The 23771-nt window shown below is 43.0% G+C and overlaps 1 protein-coding gene across 4 annotated transcripts in view; it reads right to left on the minus strand.

Annotated features, from left to right (window-relative positions):
- Positions 1 to 6064: 6064 nt before the first annotated feature.
- LOC139554943 (PHD finger protein 14-like) overlaps positions 6065 to 23771 on the minus strand; it is a 158441-nt gene continuing 140734 nt past the window's right edge. For all 4 annotated transcript variants that reach the window (XM_071368252.1, XM_071368250.1, XM_071368251.1 and 1 more), the window contains one exon: positions 6065 to 7559. In XM_071368252.1, the coding sequence (XP_071224353.1) occupies positions 7476 to 7559 (84 nt within the window). In that variant the 3' untranslated portion in view covers positions 6065 to 7475. The remainder of the gene's footprint in view (positions 7560 to 23771) is intronic.

The following is a 23771-nucleotide window of genomic DNA, read 5'->3' on the forward strand; positions in this document are numbered from 1 at the left end:
AAATGAAAATAAATAAACACTGGCTGTTGTTGACAAGCATATTCAGTTTATAAATATATTATTAATATTTCATTCAGGGATTGTAACTATGACCCCATTCTCAGTAGCTTATTCCAGTAAGCTATTGGGGAAACAAGCACTTCCTATTGCGAAATCGCCTCGCTTTTCATGTTGAATAAATTAGTCTGTTAATTTGAACTAAGCAAGCTGCTAAATCGTTCAGTTTACATCTTGTCTAGGCTACTGTAGACTATCTGAAATGAGATGTAGGTCTATCAGGGGCTATAGGCTACCTGCCTTTATCTAAGCAAACTATGGAAAAATGTTACTAGAATCATAAACCCAGATTTTAGACTGTAGCCTATGTCTATTGAAATGACAAGTCAATCTCGCAAATGGGCCATTTATAACCGTTTGTAGTCTTAACATCTGGCACATAATAACAACACAGTTAAAAATAGTGTTTTACGTTCATCCAAGTGTTTCTTGCTCAGATTTTTCAAAATCTACTGTCCAGCTTTCATCACGCAAACTCTCCTGTCTGATTTATCTATAGTTATGCACATGTGGAAAGGGAATTTATTTACAAATATAACCTGGGTGGTTTAAGCCCTGAATGCTGATTGGCTGACAGCTGTGGTATATCAGGCCATATACCATGGGTATGTCAAAACATTTAGGCACCTCAGAGGTTTGTGGTACTCTATATGGCCAATATCAAATCCAATTGTATGTCACATCTATGACTTGGGTGACTGGAGTCTTTGACAATTTTTTGGGCCTTCCTCTGACACCGCCAAGTAGATAGGTCCTGGATGGCAAGAGTCTTGGCCCCAGTGATGTGCTGGGCTGTACGCACTGCCCTCTGTAGCGCCTTACGGTCAGATGCCGAGCAGTTGCCATACCAAGCGGGGATGCAACCCATCAGGATGCTCTCGATGGTGCAGATGTAGAACTTTTTGAGGATCTGGGGACCCATGCCAAATCTTTTCAGTCTCCTGAGGGGGAAAAGGCCCTCTTCACGACTTTCTTGGTGTTGCATCATGTCTAAGACCAGCCCTTAGCCGTGGTATATTGGCCACATACCACACCCCCTCGGGCCTTATTGCTTAATTATAAACCTGGTTCGAGCCGTGAATGCTTATTGGCTGAAAGCCATGCTATATCAGACCATATACCACAGGTATGACAAAACATTACTTTTTACTGTTCTAATTGCGTCGTGCTTAAGAACAGCCCTTAGCCGTGGTATATTGGCCATATACCATACCTTGTGCCTTATTGCTTAACGAGTTAAATCGACATCCATTGGTGGAAAATTATCTGGCAAGTTTAATAAGGGCAAATTCTCTTTTCTCTTTCCACATTCAAATTCATTTATAACATCATGTCATAGCATGCAATAATTATTATTTTGAGGACACCCAAATTTTGCTTGCGGGCAGCCTCAGAGAATAATATCGATTTATATGCTGATTTGGTGAGTGAGTTTATAAGTAAGTGCGTTGGAGATGTACCCACGGTGACTATTAAAACCTACACTAACCAGAAACTGTGGATAGATGGCGGCATTTGTGCAAAACTGAAAGCGCGAAACACCGCATTTAACCATGGAAAGATGACTGGGAATATGGCCGAATACAAACAGTGTAGTTTTTCCCTCCGCAAGGCAATCAAACAAGTGAAATGTTGGTATAGGGACAAAGTGGAGTCGCAATTCAACGGCTCAGACATGAGACGTATGTGGCAGGGTCCAATCACGGACTACAAAAAGAAAACCAGCCACGTCACGGACACCGACGTCTTGCTTCCAGACAAACTAAACACCTTCTTTGCCCGCTTTGAGGATAATACAGTGCCACCGACGCGATCCGCTACCAAGGACTGCGGGCCCTCCCTCTCCTTCTCGGTGACCGACGTGAGAAAGACATTTAAACATGTTAACCCTCGCAAGGCTGCCTGCTCAGATGGCATCCCTAGCCATGTCCTCAGAACATGCGCAGACCAGCTGGCTGGTGTGTTTACGGACATATTCAATCTCTCCCTATCCCAGTCTGCTGTCCCCACATGCTTCAAGATGGCCACCATTGTCCCTGTACCAAAGAAGGCAAAGGTAACTGAACTAAATTACTATTGCCACGTAGCACTTCTGTCATCATGAAGTGCTTTGAGAGACTAGTCAAGGATCATATCACCTCCACCTTATCTGCCACCCTAGACCCACTTCTATTTGCATACCTCCCCAATAGGTCCACAGTTGATGCAATCGCCATCACACTGCACACTGCCCTATCCCATCTGGACAAGAGGAATACTCATGTAAGAATGCTGTTCATTGACTACAGCTCACCATTCAACACCACAGTACCCTCCAAGCTCATCATTAAGCTTGAGGCCCAGGGTCTCAACCCCGCTCTGTGCAATTCCTGACGGGCCGCCCCCAGGTGGTGAAGGTAGGAAACAACATCTCCACTTCGCTGATCCTCAACACTGGGGCCCCATAGGGGTGCGTGCTCAGCTCCCTCCTGTACTCCCTGTTCACCCGTGACTGCGTGGCCATGCACGCCTCCAACTCAATCATCAAGTTTGCAGATGACACAACAGTAGTGGGCTTGATTACCAACAAAGATGAGACAGCCTACAGGGAGGAGGTGAGGGCACTCAGTGTGGTGTCAGGAAAACAACCTCTCACTCAACATCAACAAAACAAAAGAGATGATCGTGTACTTCAGGAAACAGCAAAGGGAGCACCCCCCTATCCACATCGACGGGACAGCAGTGGAGAAGGTGGAACGTTTTAAGTTCGTCGGCGTGCACATCACGGACAAACTGAAAGAGAAGGAGAATTGAAAAAGAGAAGAGAGGGCCAGAAAAGTTCTGTTGGGAAAGATTTTGTGAAGTGGTAAAAGAGGATGATAGCAGTGTGTTATGTGTGATGATTGTGAGACTCTATACAAATTCCACAGTCACAAGATGGACTTCAAATAGGCCTATGGCATGTCAAGGGAACTGTAGCCTCCTGTTCAGATGGGTTAAATGGAAACTGAAATCTGGACACTGACTGTAGGTCTATAACTTCTCACATACCCTTAATATTAACTCCTGGAGAATTTAGCATTTATTGCAGTAAAATTATACACCAAATGTAGGCTACATTTGGACTTGGGAACAGGAGCGGAGAAATATGATTTCTTTCTTTCTGCATCTTGAGATGCTGTCAGCATCATAAAAGCTGATATTATTTCAACCACAAAATATGCATCGAAGCCGAATTGAAATCTTAACAGAAACACTTTGGGTCATTTTCATAGCTTCTATATTCCTACAACTGGTTAAGCTGATGTCATTTGGACATTTTGCACAGAAAATCTTTCAATTCTTTTTACATTATTGCATTTTCTCCCCGGTCCCTAAACATCTTTGCTCCGCGAAAGAAGTTGACAGAGAAAACTTTACCTATATCAAGTAGATTGAAGTATTCATTCTATTGACCTATTACATCATTTTGTTTTGGAAGGGTTTATTTAGTCTTCTAGGTCAACATATAATGACAAAAGAGAAGCTGACTAACAAATATCCTACCCAAATTTCAGAAATTATGATCAGAAACATGTCTAAATCAGGCAAAAATAAATAATCCTGCACCCCATGTCATTTTAATTAGTTTTTGCTGTCTTTGACTGTAGCCTACAGTACATTTTCTATAGTAGTGGGTGAGGGTTGGGTGCAGGCCTCAGATTTTCACTTTATCATATATTGTCTTGTGGTTGCTGATGGGTTATTAGCAATTGCGGGCGGTTGCGGGTGAACAAACAGCTGACCCGCGCAACACTTATGTGTGTGTTGAGGCCAACGCTGTCAAAACATAGATCTACCTGATTAACGTGTGACATGTCATACATATAAAAACTTACTTGGGCTAACTGGAGAGGAGAAGCATAGCCAGTTTGTCCACTTTTTACTGCTAAGCTAAGAAACCTTTCACCCAGTTGTTTCTGCAAGAAGTATATTAATGACAGGCAAATAAGAAGGATATCAAAGGATCTAAAACCTGAAATACTATTTCTACATTGTAGCATTTTGTTATAATCATAGATCAGCAAATCAACTTAAGTAGCCCTGTAGTCTATAAGCTGTTCAACATCAAGAGAACATCCGGTCATAAAGTAGACATATACAGTAGAAAGAAACAGGGCGTGGGATCACATCTCCTTGGCCCTGTGTATGGCCTCAATAAGATATATTTTTTTTTACGCATTAATTCCGCCTGGTTACAGGGTTAAAACAGAAACAACTCAAATGGTTAAGTTTAGGTATTAATTCCTAGTGGTTAAGGTTAGGGCTATGGTTTGGGGAAGGCCTTAAACCAAATTATTAAAAACAACAAAGTGCTGTTTCCATCAACTATCATCAAGTATTCTCACGGCTTGCTAGAGCATTGTGAATTGTGGTGGTGCAGTGGTCTAGTAGTGCCCTCTTACTCTGAGCATCACGAGTTTGTGCCCAGTGCTGGGCAATCATTTATTATATTCTTCGTGAGCACCGAGGAAGGCATATATCCAGGGGCGCAACTTTGGTTTTAGAAATGGCGGGGACATAATTATACATTTAATTTAATTTTTATTTTTATCCAGTCCGATAAACACCCGACTGCTTGGAGGTGTCCCCATGGTCCTACATCACACTGTTGTCTTGTTTTGTATCACATTCCAATGACAAAACTGGGGGGACAAAAATGCAATTTCAGAATGTGGTGGGTAGGGGGCATTTCCCCCCCATTCCCAGTGAAAGTTGCGCCCCTGCATATATCGATGTTCTCGGGACCTTTTCAAATGTCCGAAATCCGCCATCTATGTATGGCCACACATAAAGAAACATTAATACATGAGTGCTTTGTTCATTCTTCTCTTTTGCTCTAGACAGCTGGCTGTTGATCTGTATAAGGACTTTTAAGACCTGTGCTGCGACTGTAGATAGGGGTGTAGACGGGAGATTGGCGGGGCACACACACAGATTGGCGGAGCAAGGGGCGACGGAGCGGGCCACTGTCATTAACGTGCCCATCGCTGTTATTGCAGGCCTAATGACATCCTTCTCAGACGGCATGCTGGGAAAACGGAAGCGGGAGGCCCGGCTCTATCGTCTGCCGGCACCAGCCGCCCCTCTCATCAAAGAGCATTGTAACGTGTCTCTTCCTTTTCCTGAACGAGGGACACACACACTTCTCTCTCTTTTCCTCCCCCAAAGGAGAGAGACAGGCTCTCCAGATAATGTCTTTCACGGTTCAACGGCTGTACAGGGGTTCCCTCCTGCCTCCCTGACATGGGAAAATGAATAGTTCCTCTTTGAAACAAATTGGCATTACACCCCTCAATGAATTAATGCCTGGATGCTTCTCCCCGCCTTGACATGGGGGATGGGGACAGGGGTTTGTGAGGCGATGAAATATAAAGATCCATCTGACAGCGTTTCAGTTTTCAATCTTTTTGTATATGAATGTGTGTGAGAGAGACAGAGAAACAGAGGGAAAGTAGAAAAGAAAGAGAGAGTGAAGGAAGGAAGAGGGGGGAGGAAGAGCGTGCGTTTGTGTATAAATGTTTGGAGGATTGTAAAGATAAGCATGAGTGTGTGTGGAGCACTGCCCCTTACTAGTGCTGGCACACGACTGCAGTTTAAATGGGGCTGAGAGTCCTTTGTGAGGATAAATAATATAGAGCAACATATTATGACCCAAGGAACACAGAGGAGTCACTGTGTTGTCTCTGGTCCTACTCAACACTCCATTACTGTAGGCTAGGATCTAGCATGAATCCCAAATGGCACCCTATTCCCTATGTATATTTAATGTCAAATGATCAAGCAGAATGTTTGCAATTTCGTTTCTAATTTTTATTACTGCAGTTGACCCAGACTGCAGTTGACCCAGAATGCAGTTGACCCAGACTGCAGTTGACCCAGACTGCCGTTGTCCCAGAGCTTTGTATAAGGAGGGTTCTTTTTTGATGTTGACAAAGTCAAATTGAATGAATGTCATAGAGACAGAGACGATATTAAAACCATAATATATTTGTGGAAATTAAGTTTATTGGCATTTAAACATTTCCAAAGTACCTAAATACATACTCTTAGCAAATGCATATCTCCCCAGGAAAACCCCCCCCCAAAAATGACATTTTCCTTGTTGAGTTAATGTTAAAAACATTAGAATAATACATTGGTAGCACTTAAACAGGCAAATCAAAGGCAAAATGTGTTGACTTGGATTGTAGTTTCTAGACAGCCTGTGTTAAAAGCCTAAGAAATCCTACTAAAACAAATTGTATTTGTTTCCTTTGACTTGTAGTGCTGCCACAAACAAAGAGGATCGCTGACGTCAAATGGATTGTGTTCCCAACAGGCCACGTCATGTGTATAAGGTTACTGACATGTCAGACAGTATGAACATAAATGCATACAAATATAAAACCAAACTCATTAAAAAGAGGTCATGACAATTGATAGAGAGAAGACCACATAGCACCAAAAAAAAAGTGATACAAGACCTGTATGACAAATAATGTTTCAATTCAACGGTGATGAGAGATTGTATAAGAAATACTCGACACCACTGAATACTTAACATACAGTGTATGTAAACCGGGCATTGAAGATATAGCAAGATCCCAGATCTGTTTGTGCTGTGCAGCCAACTCTAATGGTTCTTGTTTGTGACAGCACAAACAGATCTGGGACCAGACTACTGAGAACATCATACTGTATTCTGATTAGTGTATGAAAATAGATCTGAGGGAAAATGTTTGGTTGGTCAAGTTCATAAAAACATCAAGCAGGTACATATCCTTTAACAGTCTGACTGGTCTGGTCCAACTAGGCACTTTCCCTGGGTTTTATATTTATTTGATGCCCCTGAAAACCTTCTCTGTCAGAATACATTGATGTGCTTTTTCATTAAGTTCTTTATATACAAACCATAGAAATACATTTTAGAATATATAACCTAGAATAGATTCTAGATTGTATACTTATATGATAAAACCTACATATCAGTGACATCTCCAGTTACCATAGCGAGTGTGAGGGTTCAGCCCTGTCCCGTTTGAAAATACATACTATTCCCTCTAAAAGATAACCAAATACATCCTGTTCACCAACATATACTGTTCCTCTGGCTACAAAACTAACGTGGGTAGTACCTCTGTGCTCTGTCCCATATCTTACTGAAGAGAAAAGATGAGTTAGCATGGTCCCAGATCTGTTTGGGCCGTCTTGTGGTTGTGTAGTCATTAGCTGCAAGAAAGCACAAACAGATCTGGGACCAGGCTAGAGATGAGCGGCAATGGCAGTAAAACGGTGAGACACTACAGACTGTCCTGTTACCTACAGATCTTTCAAGTGGAATTGATGACACTGACCATCCGGTGACCACTAACATTTGATCATTGTGCTCAAGATATGGTAAAACTGTTGTTTTTGTTTCAGTTGGGAATTTCGGTTGGGAATTCGTGCTCTGTCGTTTCCTCTTTGACAGAATCGTCCTCTTCGTCCTCCTCATATTCCTCCTGAAACATACAACAACATTTAATAGGGTCAACAACAACAGAATATTCAGGCACGGTATTTTCCTCACCTGGGTTCCCAAAATGGGTCTCTAGAAGGTGAAACATATCAAAGTCCTGTAGACCACAGTTGGGCAAATCACATCCGAACTCACAACCACAAATGTGATTTTTAGAAAGGTCTGTCACAATACCAACAGGGATAAGTAGTTAGTGTTGGTAGGTTAGTGTTGTGCCGGTGTTAGTTAGTGGTGACTTCCCTGCTAACAACATTGCGCAGCAGCCATTTCCTATTAAAACATAGAGCTGTAGAGAGGCTGGGCCCAGAGGGGGCAGGCGACAGCATCAACAGTGACTAAACGACTCTGACAGATGCAATTATCTCCATCTCTAGAGGTTAATATACACACTGAGTTAGAACCACATCTACACACTATACGCACTGTTAGAAACAGCGGGCCTTTACATCCACACCAAGAATCTACACTAGGGCTACACCTCATGTAAGTCTGTTCATCTGCACGTTCGTGTGTATGTATACACACACTCAAAGCAGTCATTACATTTTCAGTTTCCTCTCACAGTATCCTTATAGTATCCTCTATATCTAACCACATAGCAAGGTGGCTACGGTACATTCCTAAGTGCTCCTTAATTAACATGGTCATGGAATTATGGATGGCGGTTATTGGTCAGCCAAATGACATGGTTACCATAATAACCGTTACGGTGACCACATTTTGTTACGTTACAGCCTTAATCTAAAATTGATTACATTTTTCCCTCATCAATCTACACGCAATACCTCACAATGACAATGAAAAAACAGGTTTTAAGAATTTTTGCTAATTTATTAAAAATTAAAAACAGAAATACCTTATTTACATAACTATTCAAACCCTTTGCTATGAGACTGGAAATTTGAGCTCAGGTGCAACTTGCTTCCATTGATCATCCTTGAGATGTTTCTACAACTTGATTGGAGTCGACCTGTGGTAAATTAAATTGATTGGACATGATTTGGAAAGGCACACACCTGTCTATATAAGGTCCCACAGTGACAGTGCATGTCAGAGCAAAAACCAAGCCATGAGGTCGAAGGAATTGTCCGTAGAGCTCCGGGACAGGATTGTGTAGAGGCACAAATCTGGGGAAGGGTACCAAAAAATGTCTGCAGCATTGAAAGTCCCCAAGAACACAGTGGCCTCCATCATTCTTAAATGGAAGAAGTTTGGAACCACCGAGACTCTTCCTAGAGCTGGCCACCTGGCCAAACTGAGCAATCGGGGGAGAAGGGTCTTGGTCAGGGAGGTGACCAAGAACCTGATGGTCACTCTGACAGCGCTCCAGAGTTCCTCTGTGGAGATGGGAGAATCTTCCAGAAGGACAACCATCTCTGCAACACTCCAGCAATCATGCCTTTATGGTAGAGTGGCTAGATGGAGGCCACTCAGTAAAAGGCACATGACAGCCCGCTTGGAGTTTGCCAAAAGGCACCTAAAAGACTCTCAGACCATGAGAAACAAGATTCTCTGGTCTGATGAAACCAAGATGGAAATCTTTGGTCTGAATGCCAAGCGTCACGTCTGGAGGAAACCTGGCACCATCCCTACGGTGAAGCATGGTGGTGACATCATCATGTTGTGGGGATGTCTTTCCGCGGCGGAGACTGGGAGACTAGTCAGGATAGAGGGAAAGATGAACAGAGTTAAGTACAGAGAGATCCTTGATGAAACCTGCTCCAGAGCGCTCAGGACCTCAGACTGGGTCGAAGGTTCACCTTCCAACAGGACAATGACCTTAAGCACACAGCCAAGACAACGCAGCAGGGCTTCGGGACAAGTCTCTGAATGTCCCTGAGTGGCCCAGAGAGAGCCCGGACTTGAACCCAATCGAACATCTCTAGACAGATCTGAAAATAATTGTGCAGCGACGCTCCCCATCCAATCTGACAGAGCTTGAGAGGATCTGCAGAGAAGAATACAGGTGTGCCAAGCTTGTAGCGTCATACCCAAGAAGACTCAAGGCTGTAATCGCTGCCAAAGGTGCTTCAACAAAGTACTGAGTAAAGGTTCTGAATACTTATGTGAATTATTTTTTTCTAAAAACCTGTTTTTGCTTTGTAATTATGGGTATTGTTGTGTGTAGATTGATGAGGGAAAAAAACAATTTAATACATTTTAGAATAAGGCTGTAATGTAACAAAATGTGGAAAATGTCAATGGGTCTGAATACTTTCCGAATGCACTGTATATTTACAGTACCAGTAAAAAGTTTGGACACACCTACTCATTCCAGGGTTTTTCTTAAATAGTACTATTTTCTACATTGTAGAATAATAGTGAAGACATCAAAACTATGAAATAACACATGGAATCATATAGTAACCAAAAAATAATTAAACAAATCAAAGTATATTTTTTATTTGAGATTCTTCAAAGTAGCCGCCCGTTGCCTTGATGACAGCTTTGCATACTCTTGGCATTCTCTCAACCGGCTTCATGAGGAATGCTTTTCCAACAGTCTTGAAGGAGTTCCCACATATGCTGAGAACTTGTTGGCTGCTTTTCCTTCACTCTGCGGTCCAACTCATCCCAAACCATCTCAATTGGGTTGAGGTCGGGTGATTGTGGAGGCCAGGTCATCTGATGCAGCACCACCACTCTCCTTCTTGGTCTAATAGCCCTTACACAGCCTGGAGGTGTGTTTTGGGTCATTGTCCTGTTGAAAAACAAATGATAGTCCAGCTAATTGCAAACCAGATGGGATGGCTTATCGATGCAGAATTCTGTGGTAGCCATGCTGGTTAACTGTGCCTTGAATTCCAAATAAATCACAGACAGTGTCACCAGCAAAGCACCCCCACACCTCCTCCTCCATGGTTCACAGTGGGAACCCCACATGCGGGGATCATCCGTTCACCTACTCTGCGTCTCACAAAGACACGGAGGTTTCAAATTTGGACTCATCAGACCAAAGGACAGATTTCCACCGGTCTAATGTCCATTACTTGTGTTTCTTGTCCCAAATAAGTCTCTTCTTATTATTATTGGTGTCATTTAGTAGTGGTTTATTTGCAGCAATTCGACCATGAAGGCCTGATTCACACAGTCTCCTCTGAACAGTTGATGTTGAGATGTGTCTGTTACTTGAACTTTGTGAAGCATTTATTTGGCCTGCAATTTCTGAGGCTGGTAACTTTAATGTACTTATCCTCTGCAGCTGATGTAACTTTGGGTCTTCCTTTTCTGTGGCGGTCCTCATGAGAGCCAGTTTCATCACAGCGCTTGATGGTCTTTGCGACTGAACTTGAAGAAACTTTCAAAGTTCATTAAATTTGCCAGATTGACTGACCTTCATGTCTTAAAGTAATGATGGACTGTCATTTCTCTTTGCTTATTTGAGCTGTTCTTGCCATAATATGGACTTGGTCTTTAACCAAATAGGGCTATCTTCTGTATACCGCCCCTACCTTGTCACAACACAACTGATTGGCTCAAACGCATTAAGAAGGAAAGACATTCCACAAATTAACTTTTAACAAGGCACACCTGTTCATTTAAATGCATTCCAGGTGACTACCTCATGAAGCTGGTTGAGAGAATGCCAAGAGTGTGCAGAGCTGTCATCAAGGCAAAGGATGGCTACTTTGAAGAATCTCAAATATAAAATATATTTTGATTTATTTAACACTTTTTTGCTTACTACTTGATTCCATATGTGTTATTTCATAGTTTTGATGTCTTCACTATTATTCTACTATGTAGAAAATAGTAAAAATAAAGAAAAACCCTTGAATGAGTAGGTATGTCCAAACTTTTGACTGGTACTGGATATATATATTTTCTTTCTAAGATGCACATTCTCTCCTCTCCTCAGTTCCTGAATGCATGTGCTGCTGCTGCAGGGAGGGGGGTGTTGCCTAGGCAACTGAAGACTTGTTTGCTGCAACACCTTGCTTGTTTCAGCAAGGAGCAACAAAGTTTGGACTCAACCTCACGAATGCCGTTCAGTCATCTGTTCGTTCCACAAAAAAACACAACATTGTTATGACGGTTATTTTATTTTCATGACAGTCTTCATCCATAACCCTATTCCCTATGGTATTTATTATAACACAAGAGCAAATCTCCCAAACCTCCCAAGTGCACTTCAACAGCAGCTAATTGGGCGAATTGAGTATCTAAACATCAAGCCCCCTCCCAGGTATTCAGAGTATCTCTCGCCTCATACAGTATCTAAGAATGCGTCCCAAATGGCACCTTTTCACCTATCTAGTACACTACTTTTGACCAGAGCCCTATGGGCCCTCCCTATTGGCCCTGTGAATAGGGTGAACTGGGACTAGGGTGCCAATCGGGACGCAGCCTAACTACGTAGCAGGATCCCCCAGGCTTGTTAACTATAAGACAGTAAATGTGGAGTCGTAAATCAACCAGGGGACAGAGTTTAGTTCTGGTTCATATATCACCCTGTAACTCACACAAACCTTGTCTGTGTCTGTACCTCTCTGGACACACTTTTGATATGCAGCCTGCCCCTGGTGAAAAATGCCTTACTTTTTCCTGACCTCAGGATACTTCTCTACTTCCCTCCTCCGCCCGGTCCTTGTGGGCCGATATAAATCTATCGTTGCCGGGGATGACATGTCGTGAACCCCGGCCGCCGTACATATCGGCCTGTGCCATCCACCAAATCTCTCTGACAAGCCTGCCAATTTTCCAATTACCTGTGGTACCATTCACTATCACATCCCCAGGCAGATCTCTCTCCCCCTCTCTCTCCCTCCCTCTCGCTCTCCCTCTTTCTCCTTCCTTGATGTAGTGTCTGTCCCTGGAGAGAAGGGGGAGGGGAGACACCCCTGTTCCTAGCCTCTTGGGGACTGATTTGCAGGGCCTGCTGTTGATCTCCTCCTCTCCCCTCCATCCACCTCCCTCCCAGGAGTATGATGGCACTACACGATATACACTGAAGTAGCTAAGGAGAGAGATGGCCAATAGAAACATAGAAACGTGCTGATATGATCATTACTGCACTGCTGTGGGATTCATTAGAGAAGCCATTGGATTGGAGGACATGAACAATGACAAGTAACTAACCTCAACTCTATGCTGTGGTGTACCCTTTCCATTATGACCATGGCCATTAGATCTGGCACCAGGCTAGGAGAAACTCTCAACAGAAACAGGAGTGTGATATAGTGGGTCCAGCCTTGTGTCAGGGTCCCTGACAGACAGAGTGATATTTGCTCTGTGAGGAGTGGAGCAGAATGGAGAGGCAGAGAGCCACCAGAAAGATGTCTCCCCTCAGAGGGCCTGGCGAAAGGGAGAGAGCAGTGGAGGAAGAGGGGATAAGAGGGAGAAACTGACAGGCTCTGGCATATCTCCATCCCTCCCCTCTGGAAGAGAGGTAGGGGGAGAGGGGGATGGAGGGGAGGGGGGAAAGAGAGAGACAGAAAGGGAGCTCTCCATGGATCCCCAGCCCTCTGGCACCAGCAGCATATACATGTATGATAATGAAATACCATACTTTTTATTCTAATTGAGTTTGGTGTTCTTAAAGGGCAAGCAGAGCCTGTCGTCCACCGCTCTCCTGCTTTCTCAAACACTGCTACTGCTGCTCTCAACATGTGAGTCTGGAAGGAGAGGAGGAGGAGAGGAAAGAAGGAGGGGAGAAAGGAGGGGGAGAGAGAGAAACAGGGAGACTACTCCCCCCACACAGGAGAAGGAGAGCAAGGAGAGGGAGAGGAGGAGGAGAGCGAAGAGAGGACAGAAGTGAACCCTAGGTGGCAACAAAGGCTCATGGAGCTGCTAATGTGCGTGAGGCTGAGACCCCCGCTGCCTGGTAGGAAGAACGCCATTGCTCTAAAAGACGAGTGAAGCCCCCTCCCTCCCTCCCTCCCTCCCTCCCTCCCTCCCTCCCTCCCTCCCTCCCTCCCTCCCGCCCACACACGCCATGCAGGCAACTTCATAAAGCGGGATTAAAAATAATGCTGTAAAAGAAAATGTAAATGTCCAACGCTGCATGTCTCATTCTTTAATGAGCTTTAGCACCGGTCCTTTATCAAGCCGGCGCAGTCCTCAAAAGAATTAGCAGCTAATTAGTAATTAGTAATTAGTAATTAGTATGACTTATTTTCCTTATCGTTTTTCTCTTCTTTTATTGTATTTAGTAGCGTGGTTGTCTGCGGTGCACTGTGTGTGTGTGTGGTGGAGGAAGCAGTGCTATGGTATTGGCTTTCTTTGATAGGTGCTGCTGGGTGGTTCTGAGGGGTTTACAGCATCCCAGCAAGGTATTGATGCTCCTAGAGCCACATGAAATCACCCACAGTGTGAACAACATTAAAGCACACAAATAACTACCGATCAAAACACCTCATGTGACGCAAACTAAAGTCCAAAAGAGAGCACACACAGAGAGACACTGGTGTGAAGCCCTGTGTGTATTCATAGTCATCAAACACTAGACATTTAGTCATTTTGAAAGGGACAGATTCAATTCCAATGGCACAAAACAAATTGATTAAGCCAATGAAGGGTCATGTGTTTGTGTGTGAAGAGTCGTGTGTCTGTGTGTGAAGAGTCGTGTGTCTGTGTGTGAAGAGTCGTGTGTCTGTGTGTGAAGAGTCGTGTGTCTGTGTGTGAAGAGTCGTGTGTCTGTGTGTGAAGAGCTGTGTGTCTGTGTGTGAAGAGTCGTGTGTCTGTGTGTGAAGAGTCGTGTGTCTGTGTGTGAAGAGCTGTGTGTCTGTGTGTGAAGAGCTGTGTGTCTGTGTGTGAAGAGTCGTGTGTCTGTGTGTGAAGGGTTGTGTGTCTGTGAGTGAAGAGTTGTGTGTCTGTGTGTGAAGTGTTGTGTGTCTGTGTGTGAAGGGGCATGTGTCTGTGTGTGAAGGGGCATGTGTCTGTGTGTGAAGAGTCGTGTGTCTGTGTGTGAGGAGTCGTGTGTCTGTGTGTGAAGAGTTGTGTGTCTGTGTGTGAAGAGCCGTGTGTCTGTGTGTGAAGGGTCGTGTGTCTGTGTGTGAAGGGGCGTGTGTCTGTGTGTGAAGGGCTGTGTGTCTGTGTGTGAAGAGTTGTGTGTCTGTGTGTGAAGAGCCGTGTGTCTGTGTGTGAAGGGTCGTGTGTCTGTGTGTGAAGGGGCGTGTGTCTGTGTGTGAAGGGCTGTGTGTCTGTGTGTGAAGAGCCGTGTGTCTGTGTGTGAAGAGCCGTGTGTCTGTGTGTGTGAGTGAAGAGTCGTGTGTCTGTGTGTGAAGGGTTGTGTGTCTGTGAGTGAAGAGTTGTGTGTCTGTGTGTGAAGAGCTGTGTGTCTGTGTGTGAAGAGCTGTGTGTCTGTGTGTGAAGAGTTGTGTGTCTGTGTGTGAAGAGCTGTGTGTCTGTGTGAGAAGAGCTGTGTGTCTGTGTGTGAAGGGTCGTGTGTCTGTGTGTGAAGGGTCGTGTGTCTATGTGTGAAGAGATGTGTGTCTGTGTGTGAAGGGTCGTGTGTCTATGTGTGAAGAGTCATGTGTCTGTGTGTGAAGGGGCGTGTGTCTGTGTGTGAAGAGATGTGTGTCTGTGTGTGAAGGGGCGTGTGTCTGTGTGTGAAGAGCCGTGTGTCTGTGTGTGTGAGTGAAGAGTCGTGTGTCTGTGTGTGAAGCGTCGTGTGTCTGATGAGTCGTGTGTTTGAGTGTGTGCATGTGTGTCAGTGTTTGAGCATGAATGTGTGTGAATATGTGTATAAGTGTGTGTGTGTATGAGAGTGGGAGGTTATGCGCGTGAATGTGTGTGTGTGTGTGCACTGGTGTGTTTTAAAGCCTCTTTTGCCATTTAGGTGAGGACACAATAGCATTGGTTGGGTCATAAACAGTCGCTTCATTAGCTTGTTCAGACTGTGCGTTACGCGCTACATTTAACCCCCTCTCACTCACACACTCCGCCTCTTCTCCTCTCTCCCCTCCTCTACCTTGCTCTTCTCTTCTCCGGTCCTCTTCTTCCTCACTTTTCCCTCTCCTCTCCTCTCTTCTCTCCTCTTCTCCCTCTCCTCGTCTTCCTCTCCATTGCTCCCTACACCCCACCGCCCAGCCAAACCAGTCACCAGAAAGCAGCACAATTACATTTCATGACTGGGCATATTTGTGATTCCCATTTCATTTATTACAAAGGGCATTCATTAATCTCCCTTCTTTTCCGAGAAGTGGAATTTCATTTTAGTGAGCCGTGACAGATACTGAGGTGAGTCTACCAGGCCAGGTCTAAGTTAATCAGAGGTAAAATGCACAAGCGGGATGTTTTTTATCCTCTGTTTGATAAGCGCTGATGCTCACAGGGAAAGTATATGGTGGTGGTGGCAAAATAAGTCATTTCTCTCTGTTTCCAATTTGAACCATTTAAAAAGTGGCACGGAATCATAAATAGCGGCTAAAGTGCTTGGTAGGAATCTGCGGGCCAAATTGGCCCAAGTGCCTCCCCCATTATCTCTGAGTGCTGGAGAGGAGAAACAAATCAGGAGCAAATAAAAGCAACAGAAACGTCAAAGAAGCGGAACATCAGGGACCAGAGGACAAGTCAATGAGAAGCCTGGCAGCTTGAGCGATTGTTGACTGCTGAATGTGGCTATGAAGGACTGGAAAGAGCACTAAGATGCATTCCAATAATCTCTTCTTTCTCTTGTGCACTTGTTCACTTCCCTCCACGGATTTGACAGGAAATGACTGGCGCAAGTAGTGAACGAGTACACACTTCAGGAGGAATAATTCATTATTGGGAAATACCCCTAGAGAGGTACTATATGGTGATCTAACTACAGGACTCTACACTAACGAGGTTGACTGGTCTGTTGACTGGTCATCTAACTACACTACACTAGAGAGAGGTACTGTACTGTTGACTGGTAATCTAACTACAGGACACATGAGAGGTACTGTACTGTTGACTGGTCATCTAACTACAGGACACTACACTAGAGAGAGGTACTGTACTGTTGACTGATCATCTAACTACACTACACTAAATAGGTACTGTACTGTTGACTGGTCATCTAACTACATGACTCTACACTGAAGAGGTACTGTACTGTTGACTGATCATCTAACTACACTACACTAGAGAGAGGTACTGTACTGTTGACTGATCATCTAACTACAGGACACATGAGAGGTACTGTACTGTTGACTGGTCATCTAACTACATGACTCTACACTAAAGAGGTACTGTACTGTTGACTGGTCATCTAACTACACTACACTAGAGAGAGGTACTGTACTGTTGACTGATCATCTAACTACATGACTCTACACTAAAGAGGTACTGTATTGTTGACTGGTCATCTAACTACATGACACTAGAGAGAGGTACTGTACTGTTGACTGATCATCTAACTACAGGACACTACACTAGAGAGAGGTACTGTACTGTTGACTGATCATCTAACTACAGGACACATGAGAGGTACTGTACTGTTGACTGATCATCTAACTACACTACACTAGAGAGAGGTACTGTACTGTTGACTGATCATCTAACTACAGGACACATGAGAAGTACTGTACTGTTGACTGGTCATCTAACTACAGGACAGTACACTAAAGAGGTACTGTACTGTTGACTGATCATCTAACTACACTAGAGAGAGGTACTGTACTGTTGACTGATCATCTAACTACACTAAAGAGGTACTGTACTGTTGACTGGTAATCTAACTACATTACTCTACACTAAAGAGGTACTGTACTGTTGACTGGTCATCTAACTACATGACTCTACACTAAAGAGGTACTGTACTGTTGACTGGTCATCTAACTACATGACTCTACACTAAAGAAGTACTGTACTGTTGACTGATCATCTAACTACACTACACTAAAGAGATACTGTACTGTTGACTGATCATCTAACTACAGGACACTACACTAAATAGTTGCTGCACTGTTGACTGATAATCTAACTACAGGACACTAGACAGGTACTGTACTGTTGACTGAGATTCTAACTACAGGACACTGGTCATCTAACTACAGGACACCTCACTAGAGAGGTACTGTACTGTTGACTGGTCATTTAACTACAGGACACTAGAGAGAGGTACTGTACTGTTAATTGGTCATCTAACTACAGGACACTACACTAGAGAGAGGTACTGTACTGTTGACTGATCATCTAACTACACTACACTAGAGAGAGGTACTGTACTGTTGACTGATCATCTAACTACAGGACACATGAGAGGTACTGTACTGTTGACTGGTCATCTAACTACATGACTCTACACTAAAGAGGTACTGTACTGTTAACTGGTCATCTAACTACATGACACTACACTAGAGAGAGGTACTGTACTGTTGACTGGTCATCTAACTACAGGACATTAGACAGGTACTGTACTGTTGACTGATCATCTAACTACATGACACTACACTAGAGGTACTGTACTGTTGACTGGTCATCTAACTACAGGAAGATACAGCCGAATTGAAGCGGGGCCTGTTGGTCTAGTTGGGGTGTCACTTCCTTATAGGCTACCTCTCGGTGCTCATCATAATGATTCCCCTCATGTCAAATCAAATCAAATGTTATTTGTCACATACACATGGTTAGCAGATGTTAATGCGAGTGTAGCGAAATGCTTGTGCTTCTAGTTCCGACAATGCAGTAATAACCAACGAGTAATCTAACTTAACAATTCCACAACTACTACCTTATACACACAAGTGTAAAGGGATAAAGAATATGTACATAAAGATATATGAATGAGTGATGGTACAGAACGGCATAGGCAAGATGCAGTAGATGGTATAGAGTACAGTATATACATATGAGATGAGTAATGTAGGGTATATAAACATAAAGTGGCATAGTTTAAAGTGGCTAGTGATACATGTATTACATAAAGATGGCAAGATGCAGTAGATGATATAGAGTACAGTATATACATATACATATGAGATGAGTAATGTAGGGTATGTAAACATTATATTAAGTGGCATTGTTTAAAGTGGCTAGTGATACATTTTTACATACATTTCCATCAATTCCCATTATTAAAGTGGCTGGAGTTGAGTCAGTATGTTGGCAGCAGCCACTAAATGTTAGTGGTGGCTGTTTAACAGTCTGATGGCCTTGAGATAGAAGCTGTTTTTCAGTCTCTCGGTCCCTGCTTTGATGCACCTGTACTGACCTCGCCTTCTGGATGATAGCGGGGTGAACAGGCAGTGGCTCAGGTGGTTGTTGTCCTTGATTGTCTTTTTGGCCTTCCTGTGACATCGGGTGGTGTAGGTGTCCTGGAGGGCAGGTAGTTTGCCCCCGGTGATGTGTTGTGCAGACCTCACTACCCTCTGGAGAGCCTTACGGTTGTGGGCGGAGCAGTTGCCGTACCAGGCGGTGATACAGCCCGACAGGATGCTCTCGATTGTGCATCTGTAGAAGTTTGTGAGAGCTTTTGGTGACAAACCGAATTTCTTCAGCCTCCTGAGGTTGAAGAGGCGCTGCTGCGCCTTCTTCACAACGCTGTCTGTGTGGGTGGACCAATTCAGTTTGTCTGTGATGTGTACGCCGAGGAACTTAAAACTTACTACAATCATCTCCTTTCTTTTGTTGACGTTGAGTGTGAGGTTATTTTCCTGACACCACACTCCGAGGGCCCTCACCTCCTCCCTGTAGGCCGTCCTGTTGTTGTTGGTAATCAAGCCTACCACTGTAGTGTCGTGCGCAAACTTGATGATTGAGTTGGAGGCGTGCATGGCCACGCAGTAGTGGGTGAACAGGGAGTACAGGAGAGGGCTCAGAACGCACCCTTGTGGGGCCCAAGTGTTGAGGATCAGCGGGGTGGAGATGTTGTTACCTACCCTCACCACCTGGGGGCAGCCCGTCAGGAAGTCCAGTACCCAGTTGCACAGGGCAGGGTCGAGACCCAGGGTCTCGAGCCTGATGACGAGTTTGGAGGGTACTATGGTGTTAAATGCTGAGCTGTAGTCGATGAACAGCATTCTCACATAGGTATTCCTTTTGTCCAGATGGGTTAGGGCAGTGTGCAGTGTGGTTGCGATTGCGTCGTCTGTGGACCTATTGGGTCGGTAAGCAAATTGGAGTGGGTCTAGGGTGTCAGGTAGGGTGGAGGTGATATGGTCCTTGACTAGTCTCTCAAAGCACTTCATGATGACGGAAGTGAGTGCTACGGGGCGGTAGTCGTTTAGCTCAGTTACCTTAGCTTTCTTGGGAACAGGAACAATGGTGGCCCTCTTGAAGCATGTGGGAACAGCAGACTGGGATAAGGATTGATTGAATATGTCCGTAAACACACCAGCCAGCTGGTCTGTGCATGCTCTGAGGACGCGGCTGGGAATGCCGTCTGGGCCTGCAGCCTTGCGAGGGTTAACATGTTTAAATGTTTTACTCACCTCGGCTGCAGTGAAGGAGAGCCCGCAGGTTTTGGTAGAGGGCAGTGTCAGTGGCACTGTATTGTCCTCAAAGCGAGCAAAGAAGTTATTTAGTCTGTCTGGGAGCAAGACATCCTGGTCCGCGACGGGGCTGGTTTTCTTTTTGTAATCCGTGATTGACTGTAGACCCTGCCACATACCTCTTGTTTCTGAGCTCATGTGGTGGAAGACTGGTGCTCATCAAGCTTCCAGGAAGTATATAGTATAGTCTATGAAATAACTCTCAAGACCATAATAATACGGACATGAAAGTACAGTCTCTCTCTATCTAGACTATTATATTATGGACAAGAGAGTACAGTCTCTCTCTCTCTCTAGACTATTATATTATGGACAAGAGAGTACAGTCTCTCTCTCTCTAGACTATTATATTATGGACATGAGAGTACTGTCTCTCTCTCTCTCTAGACTATTATATTATGGACATGAGAGTACAGTCTCTCTCTCTCTCTAGACTATTATATTATGGACATGAGAGTACAGTCTCTCTCTCTAGACTATTATATTATGGACATGAGAGTACAGTCTCTCTCTCTCTCTAGACTATTATATTATGGACATAAGAGTACAGTCTCTCTCTCTAATCTATTATATCATGGACATGAGAGTACAGTCTCTCTCTCTCTCTAGACTATTATATTATGGACATGAGAGTACAGTCTCTCTCTCTAGACTATTATATTATGGACATGAGAGTACAGTCTCTCTCTCTCGACTATTATATTATGGACATGAGAGTACAGTCTCTCTCTCTAGACTATTATATTATGGACAAGAGAGTACAGTCTCTCTCTCTAGACTATTATATTATGGACATGAGAGTACAGTCTCTCTCTCTAGACTATTATATTATGGACATGAGAGTACAGTCTCTCTCTCTCTCTAGACTATTATATTATGGACATGAGAGTACAGTCTCTCTCTCTAGACTATTATATTATGGACATGAGAGTACAGTCTCTCTCTCTCTCTAGACTATTATATTATGGACATAAGAGTACAGTCTCTCTCTCTAGTCTATTATATTATGGACATGAGAGTACAGTCTCTCTCTCTCTCTAGACTATTATATTATGGACATAAGAGTACAGTCTCTCTCTCTAGTCTATTATATTATGGACAGGAGAGTACAGTCTCTCTCTCTCTCTAGACTATTATATTATGGACATGAGAGTACAGTCTCTCTCTCTCTAGACTATTATATTATGGACAGGAGAGTACAGGCTCTCTCTCTCTCTCTCTAGACTATTATATTATGGACAAGAGAGTACAGTCTCTCTCTCTAGACTATTATATTATGGACAAGAGAGTACAGTCTCTCTCTCTATACTATTATATTATGGACAAGAGAGTACAGCTCTCTCTCTCTCTAGACTATTATATTATGGACATGAGAGTACAGTCTCTCTCTCTCTAGACTATTATATTATGGACAGGAGAGTACAGTCTCTCTCTCTCTCTCTCTAGACTATTATATTATGGACAAGAGAGTACAGTCTCTCTCTCTAGACTATTATATTATGGACAAGAGAGTACAGTCTCTCTCTCTATACTATTATATTATGGACAAGAGAGTACAGTCTCTCTCTCTCTCTAGACTATTATATTATGGACATGAGAGTACAGTCTCTCTCTCTCTAGTCTATTATATTATGGACATGAGAGTACAGTCTCTCTCTCTCTAGACTATTATATTATGGACATAAGAGTACAGTCTCTCTCTCTAGACTATTATATTATGGACATGAGAGTACAGTCTCTCTCTCTCTCTAGACTATTATATTATGGACATGAGAGTACAGTCTCTCTCTCTAGACTATTATATTATGGACATGAGAGTACAGTCTCTCTCTCTCTCTAGACTATTATATTATGGACATAAGAGTACAGTCTCTCTCTCTAGACTATTATATTATGGACATGAGAGTACAGTCTCTCTCTCTCTAGTCTATTATATTATGGACATGAGAGTACAGTCTCTCTCTCTCTAGTCTATTATATTATGGACATGAGAGTACAGTCTCTCTCTCTCTCTAGACTATTATATTATGGACATGAGAGTACAGTCTCTCTCTCTAGACTATTATATTATGGACATGAGAGTACAGTCTCTCTCTCTAGTCTATTATATTATGGACATGAGAGTACAGTCTCTCTCTCTAGTCTATTATATTATGGACAAGAGAGTACAGTCTCTCTCTCTAGACTATTATATTATGGACATAAGAGTACAGTCTCTCTCTCTAGACTATTATATTATGGACATAAGAGTACAGTCTCTCTCTCTAGACTATTATATTATGGACATAAGAGTACAGTCTCTCTCTCTAGTCTATTATATTATGGACATGAGAGTACAGTCTCTCTCTCTCTCTAGACTATTATATTATGGACATGAGAGTACAGTCTCTCTCTCTAGTCTATTATATTATGGACATGAGAGTACAGTCTCTCTCTCTCTCTAGACTATTATATAATGGACATAAGAGTACAGTCTCTCTCTCTAGTCTATTATATTATGGACATGAGAGTACAGTCTCTCTCTCTCTCTAGACTATTATATTATGGACATGAGAGTACAGTCTCTCTCTCTCTCTAGACTATTATATTATGGACATGAGAGTACAGTCTCTCTCTCTAGTCTATTATATTATGGACATGAGAGTACAGTCTCTCTCTCTCTCTAGACTATTATATTATGGACAAGAGAGTACAGTCTCTCTCTCTCTAGACTATTATATTATGGACATGAGAGTACAGTCTCTCTCTCTCTCTAGACTATTATATTATGGACATGAGAGTACAGTCTCTCTCTCTCTCTAGACTATTATATTATGGACATGAGAGTACAGTCTCTCTCTCTAGACTATTATATTATGGACATGAGAGTACAGTCTCTCTCTCTCTCTAGACTATTATATTATGGACATAAGAGTACAGTCTCTCTCTCTAATCTATTATATCATGGACATGAGAGTACAGTCTCTCTCTCTCTCTAGACTATTATATTATGGACATGAGAGTACAGTCTCTCTCTCTAGACTATTATATTATGGACATGAGAGTACAGTCTCTCTCTCTCGACTATTATATTATGGACATGAGAGTACAGTCTCTCTCTCTAGACTATTATATTATGGACAAGAGAGTACAGTCTCTCTCTCTAGACTATTATATTATGGACATGAGAGTACAGTCTCTCTCTCTAGACTATTATATTATGGACATGAGAGTACAGTCTCTCTCTCTCTCTAGACTATTATATTATGGACATGAGAGTACAGTCTCTCTCTCTAGACTATTATATTATGGACATGAGAGTACAGTCTCTCTCTCTCTCTAGACTATTATATTATGGACATAAGAGTACAGTCTCTCTCTCTAGTCTATTATATTATGGACATGAGAGTACAGTCTCTCTCTCTCTCTAGACTATTATATTATGGACATAAGAGTACAGTCTCTCTCTCTAGTCTATTATATTATGGACAGGAGAGTACAGTCTCTCTCTCTCTCTAGACTATTATATTATGGACATGAGAGTACAGTCTCTCTCTCTCTAGACTATTATATTATGGACAGGAGAGTACAGGCTCTCTCTCTCTCTCTCTAGACTATTATATTATGGACAAGAGAGTACAGTCTCTCTCTCTAGACTATTATATTATGGACAAGAGAGTACAGTCTCTCTCTCTATACTATTATATTATGGACAAGAGAGTACAGTCTCTCTCTCTATGACTATTATATTATGGACAAGAGAGTACAGTCTCTCTCTCTCTAGACTATTATATTATGGACAGGAGAGTACAGTC

Source organism: Salvelinus alpinus, chromosome 26, assembly GCF_045679555.1.
Source record: "Salvelinus alpinus chromosome 26, SLU_Salpinus.1, whole genome shotgun sequence".
In the NCBI taxonomy this organism is placed as follows: domain Eukaryota; kingdom Metazoa; phylum Chordata; class Actinopteri; order Salmoniformes; family Salmonidae; genus Salvelinus; species Salvelinus alpinus.